The sequence below is a fragment of the Cydia strobilella genome, chromosome 8, assembly GCF_947568885.1.
Source record: "Cydia strobilella chromosome 8, ilCydStro3.1, whole genome shotgun sequence".
Lineage (NCBI taxonomy): Eukaryota > Metazoa > Arthropoda > Insecta > Lepidoptera > Tortricidae > Cydia > Cydia strobilella.
The window spans coordinates 17,475,154-17,501,352 of NC_086048.1; the positions used below are offsets into that span (position 1 = coordinate 17,475,154).

At 37.4% G+C, this 26,199-nt stretch overlaps 2 protein-coding genes across 8 annotated transcripts in view; one reads left to right on the forward strand and one right to left on the reverse strand.

Moving 5' to 3' along the window:
- LOC134743766 (glycerol-3-phosphate dehydrogenase [NAD(+)], cytoplasmic) overlaps nucleotides 1-20,659 on the reverse strand; it is a 31,658-nt gene extending 10,999 nt beyond the window's left edge. For 4 of the 5 annotated variants that reach the window (XM_063677414.1, XM_063677412.1, XM_063677413.1 and 1 more), the window contains exons 1-8: nucleotides 20,484-20,659; nucleotides 20,031-20,208; nucleotides 16,944-17,084; nucleotides 15,270-15,377; nucleotides 13,364-13,510; nucleotides 9,169-9,352; nucleotides 4,942-5,095; nucleotides 2,815-2,907 (exon numbers count right to left, since the gene is read on the reverse strand). In XM_063677414.1, the coding sequence (XP_063533484.1) occupies nucleotides 2,815-2,907; nucleotides 4,942-5,095; nucleotides 9,169-9,352; nucleotides 13,364-13,510; nucleotides 15,270-15,377; nucleotides 16,944-17,084; nucleotides 20,031-20,208; nucleotides 20,484-20,536 (1,058 nt within the window). In that variant the 5' untranslated portion in view covers nucleotides 20,537-20,659. Of the gene's footprint in view, nucleotides 1-2,810; nucleotides 2,908-4,941; nucleotides 5,096-9,168; nucleotides 9,353-13,363; nucleotides 13,511-15,269; nucleotides 15,378-16,943; nucleotides 17,085-20,030; nucleotides 20,209-20,483 lie in introns of those variants that run through there. The other variant, XM_063677417.1, reaches the window with a different exon arrangement.
- A 706-nt stretch (nucleotides 20,660-21,365) lies between these two features.
- LOC134743748 (fatty-acid amide hydrolase 2-A-like) overlaps nucleotides 21,366-26,199 on the forward strand; it is a 37,508-nt gene continuing 32,674 nt past the window's right edge. Inside the window, exons 1-2 of one of the 3 annotated variants that reach the window (XM_063677388.1) lie at nucleotides 21,366-21,542; nucleotides 21,736-21,793. The gene's annotated coding sequence lies outside the window, so the exon portion shown is untranslated. Of the gene's footprint in view, nucleotides 21,543-21,735; nucleotides 21,794-25,404; nucleotides 25,673-26,199 lie in introns of those variants that run through there. The other 2 variants (XM_063677387.1, XM_063677386.1) reach the window with 2 other exon arrangements.

Here is a 26,199-nt window from a genome sequence, read left to right on the forward strand (position 1 = left end):
TACCCGTTCATTTGACATAGCTCTGGAAAGGGTTTCCTTTTTAGAGATACCTTCTTCTTTGTCCTACCCTTATCCCAGTTTATCTGGGGTCGGGTCTTCCCGTACATTTGCGCCAAAGAATTCAATTTCGGGTTGTCTGTGGGTTAATGTTCTGCTTCTGGGCCTCTCTCTGCACGTTAGACCACCATGTAGAAGGTGGCCTGCCTTGTCCCTTCGGCTGTTCTGGGAGATTAAGGACCCGTTTTATGGGATGAGTTTCTTCACGCCTCATTACGTGCCCGTACCAACGCAATCGTCCTTCTTTCACCTTGGCATCTATAGGAGCCACTTTGAACGACCCTCGCACATACTCATTGCGGACCCTGTCTAAACGAGTTACTCCGCCTGCCCATCTCAGCATCTTCATCTCGTTGACGTGCAATTGCTGTTCGTGAGTCTTTTTGATGGTCCAACATTCCGACCCGTATGTCATAGCTGGTCTGACAACGGTTTTGTAGACAACCTTTTTAGAGATACCGCTAAAATGAAAGGGTATCCCCTTCCTAATTCAAAAAATTATGATATCTGTGCTGTCAATGCACGCAGTCGGTCACTTTAAACATAAACAAGCAATTTTTGATTATATTTTTAAGAAGTGAAAGTTGAAAATGGAATAAGCGATAAGTATAATTTATAATCGATACCCCTTCAAGAGGTTAGCGCTTTAGGAAGGGGTATCGAACTGGTATCAGCTTACCCGTATTATGAAGCGCTTAAAAAGCCAAATGAAAGGGTTTTAGTTAGCAACGGCTTTGGTAAGCAAAGCCTTACGTAATACCCCTTCCCCCCTCCCTTCCCTCCCTTCCCTCGGAGGGGATACCGGGCGGTTCCCTGGTTGCCAGCCTTTAAGATACATTTATAACTATAATGCCAGAGGCTATAGCGATGCTACGATTTTAACATGCTATGTTCTTGTTTGACTGCGCAATTTATTACTAGTGTTAGGTCCGTATCGCTTTCGTGAACATTTTTTGTAGAAGTGGCAGTAGATTTTGAAGACTTCCAGATAGAAACCAAAAAATGTAGTTAAAATTTACAACCGACGTCAAAAATGTGTCCACAAAAGTGAGGTTGAAAGGCTCGAATGAACATTGTTGTTTTTCTACGTCAGTCACTATCTATAGGGTAGGGTAGGAAACAGTGGCTCAGTCGCTCCAATATCGCCTCTATCATGTTGGAATTAGGTTGAGAGAAGAGAGCCACTGTACCCGGCAATTTTTTCCGAGCCACTCCTACCCTACCTCGCGCGTCCAATGATGATCCCTATGACAGTTCATTTTAATATGGAGCAGCTGTCACCTTAAATATTTCTTGACATTTTTTTTGGAAATGTAGCACATACATTTACTTAAAAATGTAACATTTAAGTAATAAAAATATTGTAAAAAACATATTTTTTTAATTAAGCCGAGCCTAAAGCGACTTGGATGAACTGTCATAGGGATCATGATTGGCGTAAGGTATACACTATCACCACTATGACATCAGAGGCTTTAGCACAAATCTTTAAACAGTCATCCCGACGTAAGGCCACGCCACATCGGCTGCGTGTGGCATGCGCGTGCGCTAAAATGTTTGAGCCGCGCACGCACACGTCACGCAAGCAGTGTGTCGTCTCTCATAATAATCTGTATATTACAACGCGCACGAGCACGTCTACGCACACGCACCCGGTGTGCACAGGCCCGTAAAGTACGTATAACCAACCAATCTAAGTACTAGCACCCTGTAAATGATAACTACGTCGGAGAGTAGATACAGCCAAATAGTTATTTAATAGTAGAAGAGATTAGTTAGTTAGTTAGTTATTTAATAGAAGAAAAAAATCGTGCTGACAGCTGACGAAGATGGCGCTGTGGGGCCCCGTACATTACACGGTAACTTTGGTTATCAAAAGTTACCGTGTATGTGTTCTTTCTGATTTGCTAGGAGTGTCCAATTGCTATGTAGTGGCCAATAAATAGTTATTAGCCACTCCTAACAAATCTGAAAGAAACAAGCCTTATTGTTAAAGTGACCCTATTTCGGCTGTCCAATTACGGGGTACATTTTTTTCTTAGACCATACCTTTTCTACAATTAATAACTCACCGTTTCTACTCCCCGAACACTTATATACATGTAATGTAGTGTGCATGCCGGTTAGGCTATTCTACTGTAGACTATGGCTTATGTATACTTCACACATGTAGCATCTTACTACAGTCAAAGGAATTTGAACCATATACATAGCAGATACATCCCATATTTAACTAGCAGCGAAGATGGTCGAGAGCTATAAAAAACAACTAACCACAAACCAATCTGATGATAGTTTGATGGGATCATATTACGGTCTCTTTCACTCTTAGTGCGGATAGCATAGCTCGTCGCTGTTATTTAAATATTATAATGTAAGCAATTTGACCCTTATTTAAAAGCTGTTACCGTCCATATTTAAATGGCAATTTTCACTTTAGTAGACGCAAACCAAACTGACGTCCGGGGTCGTAAAACTTCTCATTCACGCTCGCGTGGTCGAAGGTAGGGTGAGAGAGATAGAGATATGACCCCGGTCGTCAGTTTGGTTTGCGTCTACTATATAGTAAAGTAAAACGCATAGTATCAATCGTACTATTCCATATTTGAATGGCAACGCCAATGGTCGCGAGCAGTCTTGAGCGTGATGCTGCCATTTTAATTTGAAACTTAACTACTGTATATAAAGTTCAAATCCCTTTGACACTAGTAAGAGGCTTAGTATGAATTGTACAAGTAGCATATAAGCTTAGCTTACATGTGCTCAGGGTGGCTCTTGATGCAGTCGATAAAATCGCTGGGTTTCAGCTCGCCGCGGCAGATGCGGAACACGGAGGTGAACAGGGGGAATCTGCAATTGGAGACATTTTTATAATAATACACAGTAAAGTATAGCAGTCCAATTGTAAGTTTTTAATGAATCTGCAAAAGTCACGGCCGTACCATCCTTTTGTCGAAGCCATTCAAGCCATTTCTGACGTCCTGTAATTTTGTGCTGGCTAAAGCTAGAACCCTGAATTTTCAGTGACATATAGGGCATAATATGGCTTAGATATATTCCGAAGAACATTTAATTTGAACTTGTAGTTTAAGAATTCAAAATTCCTTAGTTTTGTCACTGACACACAAACTCACGATCATCATAATTCTAAGGTACTTCTAGCAGACCCACAAGCTTCAAATTTTAAACTTAAATAGTTATTAGCTTATCAAGGTATAAAAAACCTAAAAATATTGCAATATCAGTCACGTTTTAAAGATTTAAGAACTGCATAAGTAAGTTTGTAGTCCTATATAAATATATGCTATTACAATGTTACTTTTGCAGTTCCTACAAATAGTTCCGAACAACTGACAGGCCGATATCGTCCGGCGGACTGGTAATCAGTGGGCCCCTTTAAGGGTGGGTTACACCAAACCGTCTCTCATCGTTAAAATGTTTGCTAGTTTTTTTTTGTTTGGGAAGTTTCATAAGTAATGTATTTGTCACGTGTTAGTTAACTACTAGTTGACACAAAATGGAAGAAATGCATAATTTAACTTTTAGGAAATCCACCCGAACGTCCAAAGGAATCTCATAAACATGTTCATTTATTACGTGTAAAGTAATACAATCATGCCAAAAAATTTAATCTCCTGCCGTCGGCGAATGACCTCCGCTTACATCACATGGATACACGCCAAGAATAACTATTTCGGTACTGTTATAATGGCGGCAATGCAATACAACTAATATTATAGAAACGAAAGTTTTGTATGTTTGTGTATTGTTTATGTTTGTTAAATTAATTGGGGTTTGTTCGGTATCGGCGGCTCCATACACCGTGCCTACCATGAACACGGAAGTTCGCAAATTGCGGGCATCTTTCTCTTCAAATCAGACAAAGATGCCAGCAATTTGCGATGTTCGCGGTAGACCCTCTGAACGCAAGGAAATGACGATAAACACGCAAAGCTTAACGCAGATGGCGCTGCAAACGTTTAAAAAATCCAAAGTAACACAAACCACAGATTACAGACTTAGGGGAACCATTTATAATCTGTGGATTTTTAAATCTTTACCGTGCGAAGTAGAACGGTTCCCCGGCTGAGGCAAACGCACGCGTGGTTGCTATGACTTGGGCGATAAATAGGAAAAAGTTAGAAAAGAAAGTCTTGGAAAGCAAAGACCGAGCGCGTCAATAGGGTATGTGACTGTATATAAAATAAATAATTTCACACCATGCATGAAATAAAGCACCAGATAATTATTAAAAAATTAGAAGAAGAGAGATAAGACAGCAGTTATTTTTAAACACAAGTTCTATTTAATAAATCGGATAAAACTATAAAAAGTAGATGAAATGACCGTGACGTCATTGTGTAACGTTTCATATAAATTCCATACTAGCAAATCGTTTTGACAGTTCTAAAACATAAACTGATTTGACTAGTTCCTACTAGTCATCTCCTGATTACCCTATTTTCTCGAGAGGCGGCTCGTTCTGATTGGCACTAAACCCTGTTTTTATTTCCTAAATACTAATACGACATACGATTTTGTGCGAAAGTGGCAATTAGATTAGGTAGGGTGACTGCTATAGTTATTGGCCACTACATTGTAATTGGCCACTCCTAACAAATCAGGAAGAAACGAGCCTATGGAAGCCTATGTGTTAGGAGTGGCCAATTACTACGTTGTGGCCTATAGTAGTCACCCTAGTAGATAAAGCGCTTCACACACCTTACTTTTGACACTTCTACGTATTGCTGTTTCCCTGTCGTCAGTGACTGAATTAAGTAAGGTGTGTGAAGCGTTTAAGCCATGCAGATTAGGAAGTAGATTAGGTAATCGGACTGTCATTTTAGTTTCTGCGATATAAAAACACAGAGAGGGGAAATATACTTGGCCTCCATGTTCTTGTTGGCGAGCATATGGTTGACCTCTTCAGCGGTGATGGGTCCCTGCAGTTTCTGTCCGTTGAGCATCTCATCTTCTAACTCCTTGATGGAGCGTCCGGTCTTCACGAACGCTTCTGCCACGCGCCTGTTCCTGCCGCCTGTTTGCGAAAAAAGATTATTAAAAAATGAACAACATATTGTTAAGAATTGTTAAATGCAATGCGGGAGCATTGTACACGATTCCGGTTCACTGGAGACCAACATTCAACACAGGATTGCGGCCGCCTGGTTAAAGTGGAGAGAGGTAACTGGTGTGACCTGCGACAGTAAGATGCCGATAAAAATTAAAGGTCTCGTGTAAAATACCATCATAAAGCCGGACCTCACTTATGGCGGCGAAATATGACCAGTGACCAAGCGACATGTTCAAGCCATCCGTGTGGCAGAAATGAAGATGCTGAGATGGATGTCAGGCGTCTCCAGGATTGATAGGGTTCGAAACGAACACATCCGTGGTAGCCTCGGAGTGAGCGACGTCGCCGATAAGCTTCAAGAAAGTCGGTTGAGGTGGTTTGGGCATAACAAAAGAAGGCTGAAGAATACGTAGGCAACAGAGCCCTTAGCTTTGCCTTACCTGGCCCAAACAGGAGGGGCAAACCAAGGCAGCGTTGGCGTAATGTCATCGCCAAAGATTTAAACGCATGTGGGTTAGCGGAAACCGATGTCCAGGATAGAGCGAAGTGAAAGGAAAAAAGTAGGAAAGCAGACCCCGTCACAGTACGGGACAAACGCTAGGAGGTTGATGATGATGATGACAGTCAGATTTAGATATTGTTCGGCATCGATTGATGTCTATCAATAAAACTATTCTTATCGCTTAGCGCGCTCTCGGCGTAGGCAAAATAGGAGATACGTGACCTCAAGATGAGTAAATATTATGGCATAGGTATTTGGCACAATATTACACAAATTGAACCAGAAGAGTAGGTTCAAAAAGGATTGTGTTGTGGGTCCTAAAGGATGATTTATTAGCAGATACATACACAGAAATATACCTAAGTATGCGGTAATCACAGTAATGAATAATAAATACCATATTCAGGGATTCTATCTATGACAACCAGTTTTGTGGACAAATAAATTATTAACGTGCCAAAAGTGGCCGTTTAAACATGAGTACCCAGAGATCACACTTAAAATGTTTCTCCCAAGTGTTTGAAATGCAATTGGAATAGCGTCTAGATATAACAATCATGTCCGACATCAGTAATATCGAATAATAAGCTACTTATAATGGATTGAGACCGTTATCGACCTTCAGAACGTTGCAGAAAACATCGCATCCTATTTGCAAACTTATCTGTGATTACTGATTAGATAACCGTGACAGTTGTGGGAATGGTTTTACATCGGTTTATTTTATATTCCTTATTAAAAGAGAAACGCATGAGGCGCCACGAGCAGGCCTCCAACCCCCACCTACCTGGGGGAGCATACACCTGCCGCGTGTGTGGAAACGGGATCCTCTCTCGCATAGGACTTTACAGCCACGAACGCAAGTGTCGTCACCAGGATGCTGCTTAAAACATTTGACATACATAGATGCCTTTACTATTATTGAAGTAAAACTTCTTTAGGCGCGACTAGAGGGTAATTCGGTTTTTTTTCTGACGGAAGTAACGCTCAGTAGTGACACACGCACAATAGGACACACGTCAAAAAGTGCCAACATATCGATAAACGTCATTGTCAAAGAAGTTTTACTTCAATCGCGCGTAAAGGTTACACGCTCACACTTTTTTTATGTTATATGCCGTAGAAGCAATGTATTCAAGCAAAAGCTGTATCCCATAATAATTTCAAATTCCTTTTAATTGATTTATTCTACACCCTTTTTTTTTAATAACTAACTAATTTTAGGAGTAAAATTTCATTTAAAAAAATATCCCTAAATTATATCATATTCCATTATGGACCGTCAAAATATTGAAACAAATTTTGTATGGAATACTGAGGATATATGGAAAACATCACATAAAATTCCAATATTTCCAATACTTGTGACTTTGTAACGTATCATAACTAAATTAACTTAATACTTATCCACAAAATATTTGCTCGAAAATGACAAAAGCGCAGCGTCACTAATGACCTAGAACTAGTAACTATTTCTACTTTACCTTCGAGATACGATACGAGCACTACTCACACACCACATACACGGCTATACGACAAAGATGAATGGAAAAACTCGTAAAACGTCATGTTTGTAGACTAGGTGGTTACAGAAACGACTTCCGAGTTTCCGACGAAAATATTCCGTATCATTTGGTACTAGTTGTGTTAGCCGTACCTAATAAGATTAATAAATTAGTTTACCAATTTTTTTTACTACATTCCTCAAAAATAATGTTACAGACGAATGAAATCCGATGTCGAGTTACAGTTTTTCAAACTAGTAATACTTCGCCGTAGTATTTTTTTTTTTTCAGAAAGTAACAACTAACATCTGACAATATTTATGCTATCATACATTTAAACGTGTTATCGTCTACACAGTTTCGGACAATTCATAGCCGTTATTGCATGGAGATAAAGTTTACCAATGTTCAAATAAAGTGTTAAATTCTGCACCGTTACGTTTTACATACGAATTTGATGTTTGTGGTGGTACTGCCAATATTGGTGCAGAGTAAGCTTGGTCTGACTTGAGTAATATTCTTATAAAATGCCTGTCTAAGGTAACGGGATACCGCATGCTAACCTATGCCCCACTAGCGATAACGAATTACACTCAATATCAACGAACACGAGTCATTTGCAGAGAAATTTCCATACAAGATAACCCTTTTTAGTTTCTTTTGTGTAGAAGAGATAAATGCAATCAATTACAAAAATGGTAAAGTGGTACTCATTATGTCATTAGTTAGACTCATTAGTATAGTAATTTGTTATGCGACTTATGCGTTTATTGATTTCAAATGACTTAGATATTTTACATTTGGAGGCGAACAGAAAAGTACTTCAAAAGCATCTTTAACTCAAATAAGAAAATGATACACTGGTCCATTTGCTATTTCAGTTAGTATACTTAATTCAATATAATTCTAAAGCCAATACAGGTAGAAACCAACAGGTAAAAAAAACTTTTACATAATTCATTAGCAAATCATACTATAGCATTTAAAAGAGAAGAGATCAGTTGTATATGTTATTCGCTGTCGTGTCCTTACCTTGACGACCCCATCGCCCGCTGGTTTTTTGATTACTGTTATTATTAAGATTTTAATTAGTTGTTATCGTGTATTTATATTTAATGTTGCTAAGTTGCTATACCCTCGCAGGGTTCATGTTGAGACTGATTAAATCTATAAATAAGCATCAAATGTAAACATGAAATGCAATAAAATATTTGACTTTCACTGACTTATTTTGCAAATTACGTGGTCTTCTGTAATTTATTTTCGTGAACTATATTTATGAATCCTAATCGTGCGCAAAATCGATAAAAGACGCACGCAAACTACCTATTCCAATAGTAGCGCTAGTTTTTCGAGCCCTCATTTCTAGTCGAAGGGTGTCATTTACATATTTCGATGATTCCGTTTCAATCTGTGCAAATCCTACCTTCACTAAGGCGATAGTTCCCAAACTGAGAACATAGGTAGGAAGAGCAAGAATAGAATAGAAGACATTCGCGAATTTGATCATTTCCATGTAAAGTCCGACGGAGATGTCGGTCTCGGCATTCTCGGCCATAAATTGAGCCGAGATCGTGGTCTCGGGTCTCGGCTCTCGGCACTGGTTTCATCGCCCGGTTGGTGTGACTCTTTTTGTGATTTTGATTGTTGTACTGTACGTCTTAGCCACAACTACTTGTCTAAATACTAGACGTGGTAACTTTTTTTCTGATAAATCGTTCAATTTTGATTATTATAACATTTTTTGCGCCAATTCGTGTGTTTTCTTCTATTTTATATATTCTCGGTCTTGGTCTCGGTCTCGGCCGAGAATTCCATTCAGTCTCCGTCTCGGTGTCGTTCTCGGCCGAGACAATAAAAGTGTTCTCGGTCGGACCATACCCAAGAGTAACGTAGAGGCCTGTACTCAATAGTAGAAAAATATATGCTGAAAAGTTGGAAAGCGGAGTTGGATTCCAAAGCGAAACTTGAGAACGCTAGCTAAACGAGAATAAGACAGAAATGATAGATATAGTGGTATAATAACTCACCGTAGCACGTAGTGATAAGGTCAGCAACTCCACAGGACTCGAAGAATGTGCTGAGCTTGGATCCGGGGTAGAAGACGTCCACGAATTTGATCATCTCCATGAGACCGAGTCGGATGACGGCAGCTTTCGTGTTGTCACCGAAGCCCAGGCCGTCTACGAAGCCGGCGCCCACCGCTACGATGTTCTGGACAAGTTGAAACATGTTTTAATAAGGTCAATGTGGAGAAGACCATATATAATTTATTGCAGGGAAGACCGTTATAGGGCAACTCGCGTATTTGTATACGTACTTCGCTCAGACACAGACAGAAAGAATGAACTTCACTTCTTCTGCTCTACCGACCTTCTGTAAGTGGAGTATGTGTACAAAATAGGGTTGAAAATTCCGGAAAAAATCAAATGTTTTTTTCGGGAATTTTACAAAATTTCGTTCTTTTCGGTTTTTTTTTCCAGTTCTATTTAGAAAAATTAAATACGTCACACACAATGCCACTGATGAGTGATAATAGTGTCAATGCCATAAACAAACACATTAGACATGCAACCTTAACCTACCTGCAGCTTTATTCTTTTTTTCGGAAGTATTGTAACTGAAATTTGCATTGTTTTTTCGAAAGAAACTTGAAAAAAACGTGCCGATTTTCCTGTTTTTTTCAACGCTAGTACAAAACGCAAGAGTTAAAAGCTACGAAAGAGCTTGAAGGCGGTGTTCCCTTATAGACGGTCTTACCCACATTGACCTTACTTATTTAATTCGACTAACGGCTCTAACAGATATGTTGAAGCGTATTAGTAATTCATATATGGTAAACAATAGTCAAGAAAGTGACTACTACTACTAGGTTAACTGGAAGAGATCCCTTATAAGCCTTAGTTCGCCTTTCTACATTGTAAGGTGTATTGGAGTAACTCTGAAAACTAGAAGTGCTTTCTACGGTAGCAACAGTAAGCAAGATGCCTTGGTAAGTGTTGCCAACATACGAAGTGCTTGCGGTTTAGTAGATACTAGCGACCCGCCGCAGCTTCGCACGGGTTACATTAAACCTTAACAAATTATATACCTAAACCTTCCTCAATAATCACTTTATTGATAGGTGAAAACCGCATGAAAATCCGTTCAGCTGTTTTTGAGTTTATCGCGAACACAGGAACACACATACACACAGACAGGCGCGGCGCGGCGGGGGACTGTTTTATAAATTACCCCGTTTTCGAAGTTTTCCCTGCATGTGCATCTTGTATATTTTGTTATTATCGTGTTTACCATGTACAGTCGAAGGCAAAAATATCGATCCAGACAAATGGCTCTAAAATATGTGAACACGACTTTATTGTCTAAGGTGTAAGAGCGTACACATATTTTTGAAACTTTGGGAATGTATATATGTGAGGTTTCAACTAAAAGGTACCACATTGTCGCTTGTCGATAAGGTTGATTTATAATTGAAGCTATATGGAAATAGCGCCTTACTGACAAGCGACAATAAGTACCCTTTTGGTTGAAAATGCCACATATATTTATGCCCTAGACTGTACAATAAAGTGTTTACATACATTCATACATACCTATATACTAGACTCTGTACTAAATCGTAAACAAAAATAGCTGCCACTACTTATTACCTCATTTAAGAAGTTAATTTAAACTATCGTGAGTCATACTGACGCTAAAATTGGAATACGACTCACGTATTATTCGAAAGACACAATAACTAGCGCTACACTGTTTCAACTGCGTGAGGCAATCTCAATCTTGTTCTGGACTTGTTTGATTTGTAAATTATTTTACAAATATTTGTAGATATATCTCTACAGTTAGGTCAGTTCGCGTTCTAAGATATCTGTCACAGTGTAATTGTTCTATACACGGTGTTCACGAGGAACCCGAAAGATTTTAACCACACTTTTATGAGGCCAAAAGAAGGAAAAAATGTAATGTGTCAAAAAAAAATATTTTGTTTTATTTTTTCGATTCTTTTAATGTATTTGCACATTAAAAGTAAATGTTATTGGTAAACTTTTTATTTTCTTTTCTTTATTGGGGAAAAAACAGATACAGGCCAGTAACAATACACAGATAAGATTATAAAAAGATAAATTTAGCATGCATCCTAACACAATTCCCACTAGGAGTTCAGACATTAATTTTAGGACAGCATTGTAATCGGAACTTAAACAGATATCCTTACTTATACTAAAACTTAACAATAACTTGTCACTTTAAATGGATTGTTACTTTTTTTTTCGTAAAAGCTAGTTTTTACAAAGTGGTACTTGTCATTTTTTGATATCTATTAATAAGGATATTTAGACTACGTCCCATAGTGGCAACATCGCCATCAAAATGCGTTTTGCACTATGTAATAAACAGTAAAAACTTTTTTTTTAAATTGGCAAAAACTAGGCAAATTAATAACAGAAAAGTTTATACGACATTTTTAACTTCAAATATGGTCAGGAATACGCTGTTAAAATTATTCGGTTTTCTCGTGTTAAACCGTGTATATAGAGACATTTTTTAATAATATGTAGATATCCGTTACTTTAGATGCTGACTGTACAATTGTACATTAAACCGTTGCTTTAATGTTAGTATTGGAACGTTTTTGGTTTAATTTAGTTTATTTGTTTGGTTGGAATAGCGCTTCAACGTAGTTATCAACCGCTTGATCATAATAATTGAATAGACACCGTCGCGTTATCGACTATTGTACTTTGCATCACAAATGATGTTGTTTAGACTGAATTATCTATTGTTTGAAGTACACGGAATGTTCTATCTCTGAAAACTGAACTTTCCAACGCGTAGTCAAAGGTCAAAAGAGGTGAAATGCACTATTTATTATAAAAACTGACTAACTTGTCATCAGGCGGTCTAGCATAAGTTGCGTTCTCGCGCGCGACTCCATACATCTAGCGCGACTTCAAGTATGGACTCGCGCGCGAGAACGCAACTTATGCTAGACCGCCTGGTAAGTATAACAATAAAATATTAATTAATGCTATTTCTAGTGTTCAAAGCATCTGGGATGATAGAATCTCAAGGGAATGCACATTACAGGTTCAAAGGCTTGTAATTCCTATACATACTATGTAATAGGTATTAAGAGAAGAACATTTCTAGCATAAATCCGAATCAACGTTATATAATCTCAATGTATTGCGAAGGTCATTGTAAATCCTAGTGGCCTTAAGCTATTAAAGACTGTTATAGAAGCTATTAAACCGAGATTAACTCGGTTTAATAGCTTCCTATTAAGGAAGAATACAACAGACAGATTGTCAAACATGTCTGAAAGGAAACAGTACATCAGGCGCAATTTATTAATTGGAATAAATTGTTTCTACTAGTTGCAACCGATCAGTGAAAAATTGCATCTCGTAGTGTCTGTTAGTAGCAACTCAGGGTAAAACTAATCTTAAAGAGTTTTGCATTTATGTACTTGACATACATTTTAGGAATGGCTTCAGAACACCCGATAACGAAAATCACCAAAAAATCCCCGAAAATTTAATTTGCATTGATTTTTGAACCATTTAATTATTTTGATCTCACAATTAAATTCGAATAAATAAGTATGGTATGAACTTCTAAAAATATAAATTAATAATACCAAAATATTAATAACACCAAAGAATTCTAACGAAATAATATTTAATTTTTTTTTTACTTTTCGGTGGATTGAATATTATAACATTCATCAAAATGTACGAATCGATTCTTGATAATAACAAACATTATTCATTTAATAATAAATAATAATAAGTCACGTGTTGTTTGAAGTTAGAACTACTTCTCCTTTTAGAACAAATTATGAAGCTAATTTCGCGCTTTGAAACTCTAAGTCAAAGGGGAAGATTTGAAATTACAACGTAGCAATTCGCACGGTAACCAGTTGCGTAAACGAAATTTCATTCCAAAGTAAATATGAGTACGAAAACATACGCAGTGCAAACTTTGCTGTTTGTTTCTCCACTATATCTACTGGCAGCTAAATTCCGTTGTGCACCTAACAGAATGTTATCATTATTTATTCTGATTTACTTATTCAAATTAACCAGTGAAACAATTTAAATGTGTATGAAAATAATTGATGTGTCCTCGACGATGTCTTCCCAAACGACAGTGACCGCAGGGACGCGTTTATGCGTCAGGATGGCCGAGTTGCCTGTTTTTTTTTTTAGTATATCCTACCTTGAGCGCACCGCAGATCTCAACGGCGTCCTCGTCGTCGACGACAACGACGCGGAAGTAGTCGGTCTGGATGATGTCGCGCATGGTCGGCGCGACCATCACGTCCCGGCAGCCTATCGTCGTCTCGCAGAATTTCTCCTCGGCTACCTGTTGGTGAACGTCATATTAATATCCGGTCAGGTAAAAAGATCCGCTGATTGTTTTGTTACCCCGTAAACAAAACAATCGTCAGTAAAGTCAGTAGTAGTGTCGTGTGTAATTTAGAATTGGATCTTGACGACATTTAATTAAAAGATCACTCAAGTTATGCAATACAACTATTTTCAAGTAAAGATATATACACTACCGCTCATAACTATTTAGGCACTCGTAATTTTTTCCATACAATGGTATACAAAATCGACTTTCAGAATTATACCGCTAAGTCGCGGTCGGGTAACAGTTTTTTGTGCAGTTTACTTTTTTAATTTAACAGACATATCGAGCTTCAAAATGATGTGCAGAATATTCGTGTACATTGCCTTTTACCAAATGGCAAGCGTAAAAAAATCCATAAATAGTTTTCCAGTACTGTTGCCATCAGATATATCTGAGCGGCCAAGGTGCTCACAAATATCTGAACACGCCTCTATTGTCAAGACGTTAGTGCGTGTTCAGATATTTTTGAGCGCCTCGGCCGCTCCGATATATCTGATGGCGACTGTACAAAATCGTTTTATTTTGTAATTTTAAAGGATGTCTTTGGCAAAAATTTGAGGCTGAGGGATTTACCTAAATAAAACTTCAATCCAACATGTAAGAGAGTCATTTTCCTGCGATCGAACATGATTTTGAAAATAATTTTTGTATACAATTGTATGGTGAAAATTGCGGGTGCTTAAATAATTTTGAGCGGTAGTGTATATACGCGATAAAGCTACGCCGGCTCCAACCCTACACACACCCGAGAAGACTTAATTCCCTCCTAAATTGTAGGAGGGTATCCCAATATGGGACCGGCGACAAACTCGGCGGGACACATCTTTTCAAAACATAATATACTCAGAATGTCTCACAGTCTATGTCTCGCTTGCTCCTTTTTCAGACGGACTACAGGATCCCAAGCTGGTGGTAGAGAAAAGCCATCTTTCCTATTAAAGTTTGGAATTTTGGATATTTCCTAATCTCAATGGCCTCGCGCAGCATTCTGGGTATGTATCGCTTCTCCTTGGCAAGAACCAGAGGCTTATCAAACTTTATTGAGTGATCGGCTTTATCCATGACATGCTCGCAGACTGCAGACCAGAAAGGGTTCGAAACGTCGGGATGTATTATAAATTCAATGTACGCGATATAATCCGTTTTCATAGTTTTATTTCATGATTAACTATCGCGGTAACCGAAAACAATATCAAGACCATTAAGTCAGCATGATTCAATGAAATAAATAACAATATCGGTATTATATTATTTGATAAAAATGTACCTACTTTATTAATGAAGTCCAACAGTACAAAGTGCATGCATGATTCAATAACAAAATTAACAAACAAAATAAAGGTAAGAAGTTATCTCGGAATACTAAAACAACTGTAATTTTTACAAAATAAAAACAACTCAAAATTTGCGTCAGATTACTTTGCCTCACATGTGGATAAAATACAACTTTCTTATCAATTTTTGAAGTACAAAGCTACAACGAGAGCCTTTTCAAGCTGGTGTGGTGAAAAAATCCTAAAATTAATTAAACTCTGGTGGTTAACAGAACTAAAAAAATCTTTCAGAATCGATTCGTACCACCAAAACCTACGTCTCGTTTAAGTTTGCGCTTCGTGCTTTATATAACGAAATTGTAGCTCTTAGCTAAGTTGCTCATATTTTTATTTTAAGACTGTTTCTTTCTCAATAGAATAAAATTAAGACTCACCTCGGAAGCGATGTTGGCACCCATCAGCACCGCGCAAGGGATCTTCAGGCACCTCGTGATGATGTGCGAGATCAGGTCAATGCCACCGCCTTCCGCTATGTCAAAGCCCTGCCAAATCACATTACTTCCTAAGGTTTCAATGATAGCAATTCAGTTGTAAGAACAACGTATAAGGTTATAACAGAATACAAAACATTGACCACCCAGCCGCAAAATTTCATGGCCACTATGAATGACGTCCACTTTACGAAACGAGATGAAATATTCTAAAATTGTAAGGAGTGATTACAGTTAAATAGGTATCGTATTTTTAGGCAACCTTCGTTAGGAATAAATAAAAAATGCCCAAGGCTAACCGCATTGCCAGCAGTCTTAATAGCCGTTGCTTTTAAATACCCCAACTCTTGAAAAGACAGGGTAACTAAAGTAAAGGGTTCCGTACCGAAAGCAAAATTATTTCAGTTCTCAGCATTTACAATTAATGTTAGTATGTTTTCTTACTTGAAGACTAGTAGACTAATAAGCGTAAGATCCAATGATGGTTATACCTTACCTATATTTGAACATTTTGTATAGTCTGTATCCTCTTAAATGATTTTTACGTCTAAGACCCTAATCTGTTCTGTTCTCTGTCCTTAATCAATTGTTTCTGTAAGCTGTATCTTTTACTGAAGTGTGCCAATAGTATAGTATAGTATAGTAGTAGTAATGAGTATTCTATCTATCTATCTGTTAAACAAAAGCCATTGTTTCTTTTGTACGAGCGGTCGGCCATTGTGTGCCATTGTTAGACACAATTCTTCAAACTGCTGGATCGATTTTTAGCTAAGCACCACCGCAACGAAAGTCGCTTTCACGTAAAAAAAACTCACCCAAATCGGTCCATCCGTGGAGAGCTACGATGCCACAGACAGACAGGCAGACAGACAGGCAGACAGGCAGACAGACAGACAGACATTGGCGTCAAACATTTAACACCCCCATTTTTGAGGTTAAAACGATATTGTCACCCATAATGACTAGGTATTTAGGTAACAATGCAATTTCATGGCATCAGAAAACTATTGACAACCGCTTGAAAATGGAACATGTAGTTATAGTTAACCTTTATGAGACAGCGCCGCTGCCGTAGGCTTGATCTTGCCGAGGAGGGTAGAACAAATCGTCCTGACGAACTGGGGCACCGCGGAGGGGATGACCGCGTCTTTCATACCTTACCTTTGTGAGAGACAGCGCCGCTGCCGTAGGCTTGATCTTGCCGAGGAGGATGGAGCAAATCGTCCTCACGAACTGGGGCACCACGGAGGGGATGTCCGCGTCTTTCATACCTTACCTTTATGAGAGACAGCGCCGCTGCCGTAGGCTTGATCTTGCCGAGGAGGGTGGAGCAAATCGTCCTCACGAACTGGGGCACCACGGAAATGATGTCCGCGTCTTTCCTACCTTACTTTTATGAGACAGCACCGCTGCCGTAAGCTTGATCTTGCCGAGGAGGGTGGAGCAAATCGTCCTGACGAACTGGGGCACCACGGAGAGGATGTCTGCGTCTTTCCTACCTTACCTTTATGAGACAGCGCCGCTGCCGTAGGCTTGATCTTGCCGAGGAGGGTGGAGCAAATCGTCCTGACGAACTGGGGCACCACGGAGAGGATGTCCGCGTCTTTCCTATCTTACCTTTATAAGAGACAGCGCCGCTGCCGTAGGCTTGATCTTGCCGAGAAGGGTGGAGCAAATCGTCCTGACGAACTGGTGGGGCACCACGAAGATAAGGATGTCCGCGTCTTTCGCCGCATCCTCTACGTTTGGAATGGCAACCTGGCGGAAAGGAAAGTATGGATAATTAATTTGTACGATGTCACTTCATGTATCTAAATCTAGGTAGTTCTTTGTTGGTTATGTGGGAAGTGCGGCGGGAAGTGGGGAAAGTAAAAACGTCTAGCTCGACGTCGATCAATCGATCGTCGATCAATTAACTTGCTAGGCACACAGCATATATGAACAAGCATAGAAAACAACCAAGACCTAATATTTAAGCTTATCAATTCAAAACAATCCAGTTCTTTGTTATCCAATATGCCTACGCAAAATTTGACAATACCAGGATTATATGGATTTACAAGCGGACGTACTTATTAAGGCTCACAGATAGTTTATCTTAGTCAGAAAGTACTTTGTACTCGATTCTTCCCATTCTATAGGTATAAGCTACATTTGTACCTAGTTTCATGGAATTATGTCATTGATACTCGGGAAAGTTACGATTAGGTCCTTTTACTAAAACCAAAGCCCCCTTGAATACTGAAGTGGTGGGGCCTATGTCCAACATTGGAACACAATATTGTCCATAATGTATTACATGATGACGTTGATGAAATTACGATTAACGTACCGAAACCGAACCGAAAACCGTACTTATCTAAATATTTTGAAATATGTCTCACGATAGTTTAAGTTCGATTACGATTAACGTGTTATTAATATTGTCATAAGGTACCTAATTAGTAATCGCCTTTACAATAAATGAAGATTTAGACTATATAATAGTTAGGTATATAATTAGGTAAACTATAGTCAAGAGAAATTTGGACTTCGGACGAGCGCTCCGAAGGTTTCAAACCAAAGCTACTACCTATTCGTTTTTACCCTTTGGGTACCGAACCCTAAAAATAAATCTCCTTTTCTGTTTTCGTGAAATTAACTTGAAATGTCCCAGCCCCATTTTACCTTTTAGCGTTCATCTTAATTACTGTTATGCATACAAATAGATAAGTTACGTAGCCGGCAGTTACATAACGAGACATTGAGTGTTGAGCGACATTGGCAGTGAACGCGTAACGCGTAAGGTAGTAGGCCTGAAATAGATGTCACACGCGGCACGCGGAACGCATGCAGTGCCAAAGGACGACGTTTGAAATTAGAACGTTAACCTGGGACTTTATGTTGTTTCTGATGAATGGTAACTTTTTGATTGGTAGTCAATAAGGCGCTATTAACCCAAGTCCCAGGGGTCAAAATTTGCCAGCCATAAAACGACCTTGAGGTTTTTAATTTACAACTGAATTTTTATCAACAATCGTTCTGACACGTTAAAAATTGTTAAGGGTTAAAGCAGGACTTCCCAAACTGTATCTTTTGTTTACTGCGACACCCAAAAATATCTAAGAAAATAATGACAAATGTATAAGGTTAAATTGTATATGCTTATGTAGGTATAAGATTCAATTGCTGTTCCCTTACAGGATCTATATTCCATGTAAATGTAATATATTGGCAATAAAGATATTCGAAGTTTGAAGTTTGAAAAACAAACAACAATGCAAAATTATGTATAACTGTCAATAGACAATAAAATAAATACCTAGTAATTTGTTATGATTATAATTCTTGCTGTTGAAATTGTTTTAAGGCGGTTCCCTGAGCCAGAAGGCGAAAAATCTCCTTATATGATCATGTTTTTCTAAGAGGTGCTGATATTCTTAGACGTGAAAAAAATATATGTAGTTCTTGACTATAATATCTTTAATATCATAGCTTCCAATACACGAATTATGACACTTCGCTCGATACAATTAATTCCCAAAGTAACCTCTAACTCGGACTTTTAATCCAACTTTACTCGGTTATTTATTATGTGATACTATAAACAAAAAAAGAAGAAAAAACAATCTTAACTTAAATAATAATTTCATAGCTTTCGAATTTCGATATTGTAGGGTAACGTTTTTAAAATAAATAAAAATCGACAAAATTCGATCAAAATTGTCACTTGGCATGCGTGATCTTTCCCGTTCTTTCATGCGAAATGTGAACGAGACAGCGGCAAACCGATGGAACGGCCTTAATGTTAAATTGACAAAATACAAATTAACAAAAGTTCTTGTGAACAGAGTGATCAAGTTAGTTATGATTCTAAATAGAATCTTATTAGAGTCATCAAACTTGGACTTCTAACTGGAAACATTAAACATAAACATATTTATTGATATTTACTGCTGTTCTTAAAGTAAGCAAACAATCATAATTTTAATAATGTTATTTTTGTGTTTGTGTACATCTTAATTTAATTTAATCATATTTTATTATGTAATTAATTAGTTTTAAATGTTTTAACCGCATATGGAAATATTTTCTGGATTAAATAATTTCATTCATTAACACTTTAGTGTTAACATGAATATGAGGGGCGTATTAATTTTGAAAATAAGCTTTTGAATCAGTACAGTAAAAAGTGAATGACATATAGCATGCTTAGAAAAATTTTCCAAGATGATAAAGACAATAAAATAAATACCTTAATTTAATAATTGTAGTTTTGCAAAATAATATATGTGTCAAATAGTTTCAACTATACCGTCTGTGGCCACAAGCAGAAAATCACCACCTTATCATCAGGCGGGCCGCATGCTTGATTGCCACCGACGTGGTATAAAAAAAAAAATCTACTGTAGGCTGTACTCCTCAAACTGACCAACACTTGTTCAGTGACTTTTAAAATAACATGTATTTTGATTTTTAGCACACTTTAAAGTTTATTCTATGACGCAATGTACTGTGAATTTCATTGTTTAAACTGTGGCGAGCAACATCAATAACACATCAGCGATTATAATACATTGAAGATAATATTTAATTAGTATGAAAAATGGGGTCTAAAAATTTAAAAAGTTATTGAACAAAAGTGTTTGAGCATTATCTATTTAAATTATTTGCTCGTGTTACAGGACACACCCGGTAAATGCTTTATGCATAAAGAATACTTACAACATTTTCAGGTAACTTGTGTCCGGGCAAATATTTAACATTCTCATGTGTTTCATTAATGATTTCTGTTAGTTTCTTCCCTTCTATCATTTCTTCATACACCCACATTGTAACTGTGTCTTCAAAGTTAGGTAGCCGGGCCGCATTTTTGCCAACAATTTTAGCAATCGCTGATCCCCTGTTCAATAAAAAATATTATTTTACTTGGCGATATTTAAATTGACCTATAAACAAGGTTTACTATGCAGCCTATGTGAAGGTGCAAAAACGCAGAAGGTCAGAAATAAACTGCATTTCCGAATGGCTAAATTTAATAGATAGAAGTATATACGACCGTTATGTCATCGCACAAAACTGTAACGTAAGGTTATAAAATCATCTTACACGGCCCATTAGTTTCACCGAAAAACAAACAAAGATAATGAATATTATATATCAGACACTGAAACTCACCAGTTTCCTGAACCGATTATGCAAACTCTGTTTTTCAGTTGCTTCTCTGCCATTGTAAAGTTATCGAAAAGAAACTTGATTTAATTTAATGGAAGGGTGTAAATAAACGAAAACACTGGACGTCAACCTGCTAGTGTATAAACGTAGCAACTGATTATATATTGTGATACTTGCGTTGCGATAGCCGCTAAGCAACAGACAGACAGCTAGCCCAGGCTATTCGCACAACACAACACCTACGCACTCGCCTCACCAGCAATGTTATCACTAGGGAGGGGCGGAGGGAGGAGGGCTGCATGATTTGTTATCAATTCGATATGTCAGAAATCGACTAGCTCTTTAAGAAAACTGCTAATCGATTATCATAGAACATCGAAATTTGTTATGTGACTTAGATTTATGCGATAAAGATGGATGAAGACCAAATCAAGACTCAGCAGCCTAGTGAGTATTATAGTCTTTGCTCAGCAGACTGAAGAGCAAACTGAACAGTGATAAGAATCTGAAGAAGAGAAAATAAGAAAAAAAATAATCTTGGTTGTCAGAAAGGTACAGATAAAAAGGTAGAATATAAATATTTCTCTGATTTCTAAACGTTCGCACACTGTCATTGTCATCATCGCTTCGTTTCATTGTACGTAAATGCACAATACCAAGGAGCCCCAGATTGTTCAAAAATATTAACTTCCAAAGTGATTATTAACTTATAACATATTTTAAAGAAGCATTTTTTTAACAAAATATTTTAAGATACACACGATCTATAAACTTATATCAAGGGATATTTAGAAATTTACACGATAAATGACGGTTTAAAACGTAAACCGGAACGCATATCTTGATTGATTTGTTGTTTGTCTGTTTGTTGAATTAATTATTTGGTTTACATGCTTCAAAAATATTGCGGCTTATATGATAAAATGAGTGAAAATATTGGACCGATTAAGCTTGAGCTCAAGCTCCAGCTTCACCATGTATTTTGTTAACAGTTTCTAGTGACAGAAAGGAAAGTGCTTTGTGTCTGGAACTATAAGGTGCCTGCTGGATTAAAAATCATACGTAAGTATCGATATACATATTTAAATATAAATAAGTATTAGGTGGGAGTTTCTTAAATAACAGCTTGATTTTTTATTTACTTAGACCCTTATCCTTTATATCTTTCCAATTAAATTCATATTTCTTTAAAGTTTTATTTAATTTAATTTTATATACATTTGCTAGTGATTTTTCGTTTTCTTTTTGTTTACAGTGAATTTTATTTGGTGGCCGTGGACTTTACTACTTAAGAAATAATGGGGCATTTCTTTGTAAGTTTATTTTATTTTTGTTATTGCACATACAAATCATTTTCCATATTTATTATGATCACAGAAAAGGGCATAATAATGTGTTGTTTATTTACTGTTTACTAAATTTGATTTTAATTATAAGAATATGGTACCCATTGTCAAGCCAGCGGTTGGCCATGGTGTTGTTTGGACGTACAATTGTGGTTCTTTCATTCTCCAAATAAAATATTACCATTAAATTTATTACTATTTAGACCGATCACTAAACAAATCAAGACTTGTGGCAGTAAGAATCTTAAAATAAGTCGCCCTAATAGAAGGGCGGGAGGGGTGTGGGGGAGGTTGGGGTGAGGGGGGAACCCCCCCTCCAACTTTCGCCCTGCGGAGATGCTTGGTTTCTGAATTATTCATGGTTATAATTTAATGTTATAACAGTGCCATATAAATAATTAAGTGGGGCTCCCATAAAACAAACTTGATTTTTTGCCGTTTTTTGCGTAATGGTACGGAACCCTTCGTGCGCGAGTCCGACTCGCACTTGGCCGATTTTTTTATTTTATTTCGTTGTAGGCTGTTCTTTTTGTACGGAAATCGATGATAAATGGGAAAATGTAAGTAAGGTCTTGATCTCTTTCGTCGCTTTTATCTCTTGTGTTTGTGCACATACTCCACAGTCCACATACAGAAGGCCGGTAGAGCAGGAGTGAAGCTCTTCCTTTCTGACTGTGTCTGAGCGACATACAATCGAGGACATTGGCAGTCAACCACCGCAAAAATCGTTTAAACGTCTTGCAGTCAGTCAGGCGATATTATAAACGTAATGACCAATAGCATGGCACTTAAAAATGTGGGTGTTGAATAAAAAAGGTAAAGTTTATTGCAGTCCATTGTATTGTGACGGCCGGAATTTGCAAACTAAGATCTAAGGAATCAAAATGCATCCTAATTGGTTATCTTTATGGGGAGGTGAAGCTTAGCCTTAACAACAACTAATAAACAGTCCTTACTACTTATTACCCTTTCCATTATTAAGTAAGATAAAAAATCCTATATGGGGCATTTTCTATGAAAATGGACCTTATTGTCGATGGCACTTACGCCGCACAGCGTCGCGCGGCATTGTATTTATATCGTAGCATCGTTTATAATGGCGTAAGCACCATCGACAATAAGGTCCCTTTTTATAGAAAATACCACATATGCGTTGTAATTGGTTATCTGTATGGGAGGCGGAGTTAAGCTCGCTCGTAAGGATCGAGGTAAAAAAAATCTGAAGTGGTTCACCGGCAATGTCCCCGATTGTACGTATACATCAAACACGAGAGTTATTGCCTTGAGAGGTCTTTCCAGCAATACATTTTATATGCCGGTCTCCCCCACATTGACCTTAATGACCTTACATAAGTTATTTGACATCAATTAGGGCCCACGAATGTTTACACTTGCCACCTCTCATTTTCACTACGCATTTCCGCCACCGCCATGGCCGTAATTTAGATAAACAAACCACAGATTAATGAATAGTTACGATAAACTGTAGGATGTTAATAAAAAAATGCTTAAATATTTATTTTATTCTGTTTTTAGTATTTGCTGTTATAGCGGCAACAGAAATACATCATCTGTGAAAATTTCAACTGTCTAGCTATCACAGTTCATGAGATACAGCCTGGTGACAGACGGACAGAGAGACACTGAAGTCTTAGTAATAGGGTCCCGTTTTTACCGTACGGAACCCTAAAAAAGGGTGTTTGGTCGTTTGCCAAATTAAACAGGAGAGGGCCGAGAGGGTCGTTTGCTATCTTCAAGCCTCTTGTTTTTTTTGTACCTACAGTTTTTAGTGTTCCGTACCCAAAGGGTAAAAACAGGACCCAAATACTAAGACTCCGTTGTCTGTCTGTCTGTCTGATGCCAATACAAACTTTTCTTTTTCAATAAAAAAAATTTATAACAGGTAATGCTTCTGTATTGGTTTATATATTGACTTTTGGCCTCAGCCGCCATCTTCCTACGCGTAAAAGTAGTTGAAACTTTTAACCCCATTTCACCCTATTAGATAGTGAATAAATTTACAAATGTCCGCTCGAACAGAACTCTTCCTTGTATCTAGAGTCCTAAAACTGGAAACTCTGGCGAGCAAGTTATATTACAAGCTATTTTCTTAAATTCTTTATATTATATGGCAACAATTTTTCCTATAAAATCAACCGTCACTTTCAAGGTACATTTTCATTTCATAGTAATTTTATTGCCAGTGATTTTTTGTGGGATCACTCGGTGGTCAGTCTAAACTCCGCTGTCAAAGAGAGTAAGTACGAACCGAACGAAACTAAAAGGGAAATGGAATACCTACCTATTATACGTTTACGTATTTTTTAATGCAGTTGCTCAAAAAGTGCTACTTTACGTAGCTGTTTAGCGTGCGGAAAGTTGGTTTTCGCGAACTAGTGCTTTTTACTTTTCCAATTTTTTTAAATTTATTCTTGTTCCAATTCATGACTACTTATTGATGAGTGTTAATATTAGTATCCTTTAAACGTCGTAATTAACATAAAAACCTACTGTTAATGTAAGAATACGAAAAATATACATATTTCATACTTTATTACTTACCTCTTCATCATTATAACACGTCTAATTTTTTTTATTGAATATTGAAAAACCGTTCTTAATAAGTTGTCTGAATTGAACGGAACGCAAGAGGCGTTTTTTCTTTCTGCTTTAAGTTTCCAAAGGCAACATTCGATATTGTTTATATAAATATACGATACACAAATAATCGTAATTAACGATATTTGGGTAATAATAGTAAATATTTTATATTTACAATTGTTTCTGTCTTATAGAACATGCATTAAAAAAAAACTTTCATTGAAGTGGGTTCAGCGGGTCAATGATGACACAGAATTAATAATATAAAAGTTTCGAATTCCTTACTTGTTGTTTTTCTTATTTTTTCGCAACTGTATTAAAAAAACGTCGTTCGATACATGTGCGGAAATGTCATTCTTCACTCGTCCCGAGTCTTGCCACGAGCCGTAGACCGTATATCTCGGTACTTGTGAAGTAATGACATACTTTCCGCACTAACATCGAAATGTACTATTATTAGTTGAATAAAGCCAAAACATTGCCGCTCGACAAACTTGCTCTAACCAATCAACTCGCGATCTTATTGCCAAGTCCTTTAATGTGTCTCACTCGCTGAATAAATGTTTCCAATTTGAATAAAACAAGCGCTAACTCGCTTAAATATTCGTATATAAATTATGAAAATATGATAATACAGATCATAGACAAATGCTGTGAAAATGGTTATGTTGTCCCGCTGGTTTTTTTTTGCATTTAGTCACGGTCAATTTTGTGTAACTGATTAAATCTGAAACATTACACGGGTTAAAAATCCTTGAGAAACAGAAAATCGAAACTACGAGGACACTTTTTTTTGTATGACTAACGAAGACAGGAAAATAACAAAATTAAGTAAATAATATTCCATGGAAAAGGAGAGCCTCTTACCTGTTATAAAATCCTGAAGAGAGTCATTGAGCGTATCTCTGTTCAGCGATTGGCCATAAAAATCCTCAATTTATCGAAAAGCGTGACTTGCTACAATGACGATATTTTTATTTATTTAACGTGTTATCGGTTTTGGTTCCGTTTCGGTAATAGGTAGAGGTGGGTAATGAAGTTTGTAGATTTATTATTCACGAGATCAGTAAATATTACGAGTGGCTGTTTGGCGCGTTAGTCTTTGCCTCGACACCGAACCGTCCGCTTCGGTCCCGTGTTTCATTTCCCGCCTCTTACGTTTTCGCGCCCTTTTGTGTTTGTCTTTGGTCTTTGCGGCCAGTATTTTTTTCTGTCTGCAAGTCTAAATTTAGAATATTGGAACAAGTAAGTAAACTGGCATTGTTTGTTTGCTTTAACTTCGTCTTTTGTTTGGGTAATTAAAACTTATTGATATTGCACTTGCGTTTCAACTAATGACATTTATTAATTGAAATGCCTTAACTAATAACGTTGTAGGCAGAGACAGGTTATTGTAGCAACTGTAGCAAGTAAGCGTTATTATCTATATGTATATATAAACGTAAAAGTCCTGACTAACTGACTGACTGACTGACTCACTTAAATCAACGCCCAGCCCAAACCGTTGGACCTAGAGAGCTGAATTTTTCACAATAGATAGCTTTTATGACGTTAGTATCCACTAAGAAGGGGATTTTCAAAATTCATCCCCTAAGGTGCTGAAAAAGGGGTTGAAAGTTTGTATGGAGATCATAATTTTTTTTGAGTGCGGGACTTGAAACTGTATAAAGGCATATTATTAAAATACTAGAAAAGTAATTTCAGCGTTTTTGAAAATTCATCCCTTAAGGTGGTGAAAAAGGGGTAGAAAGTTTGTATGGAGGTCAAACATT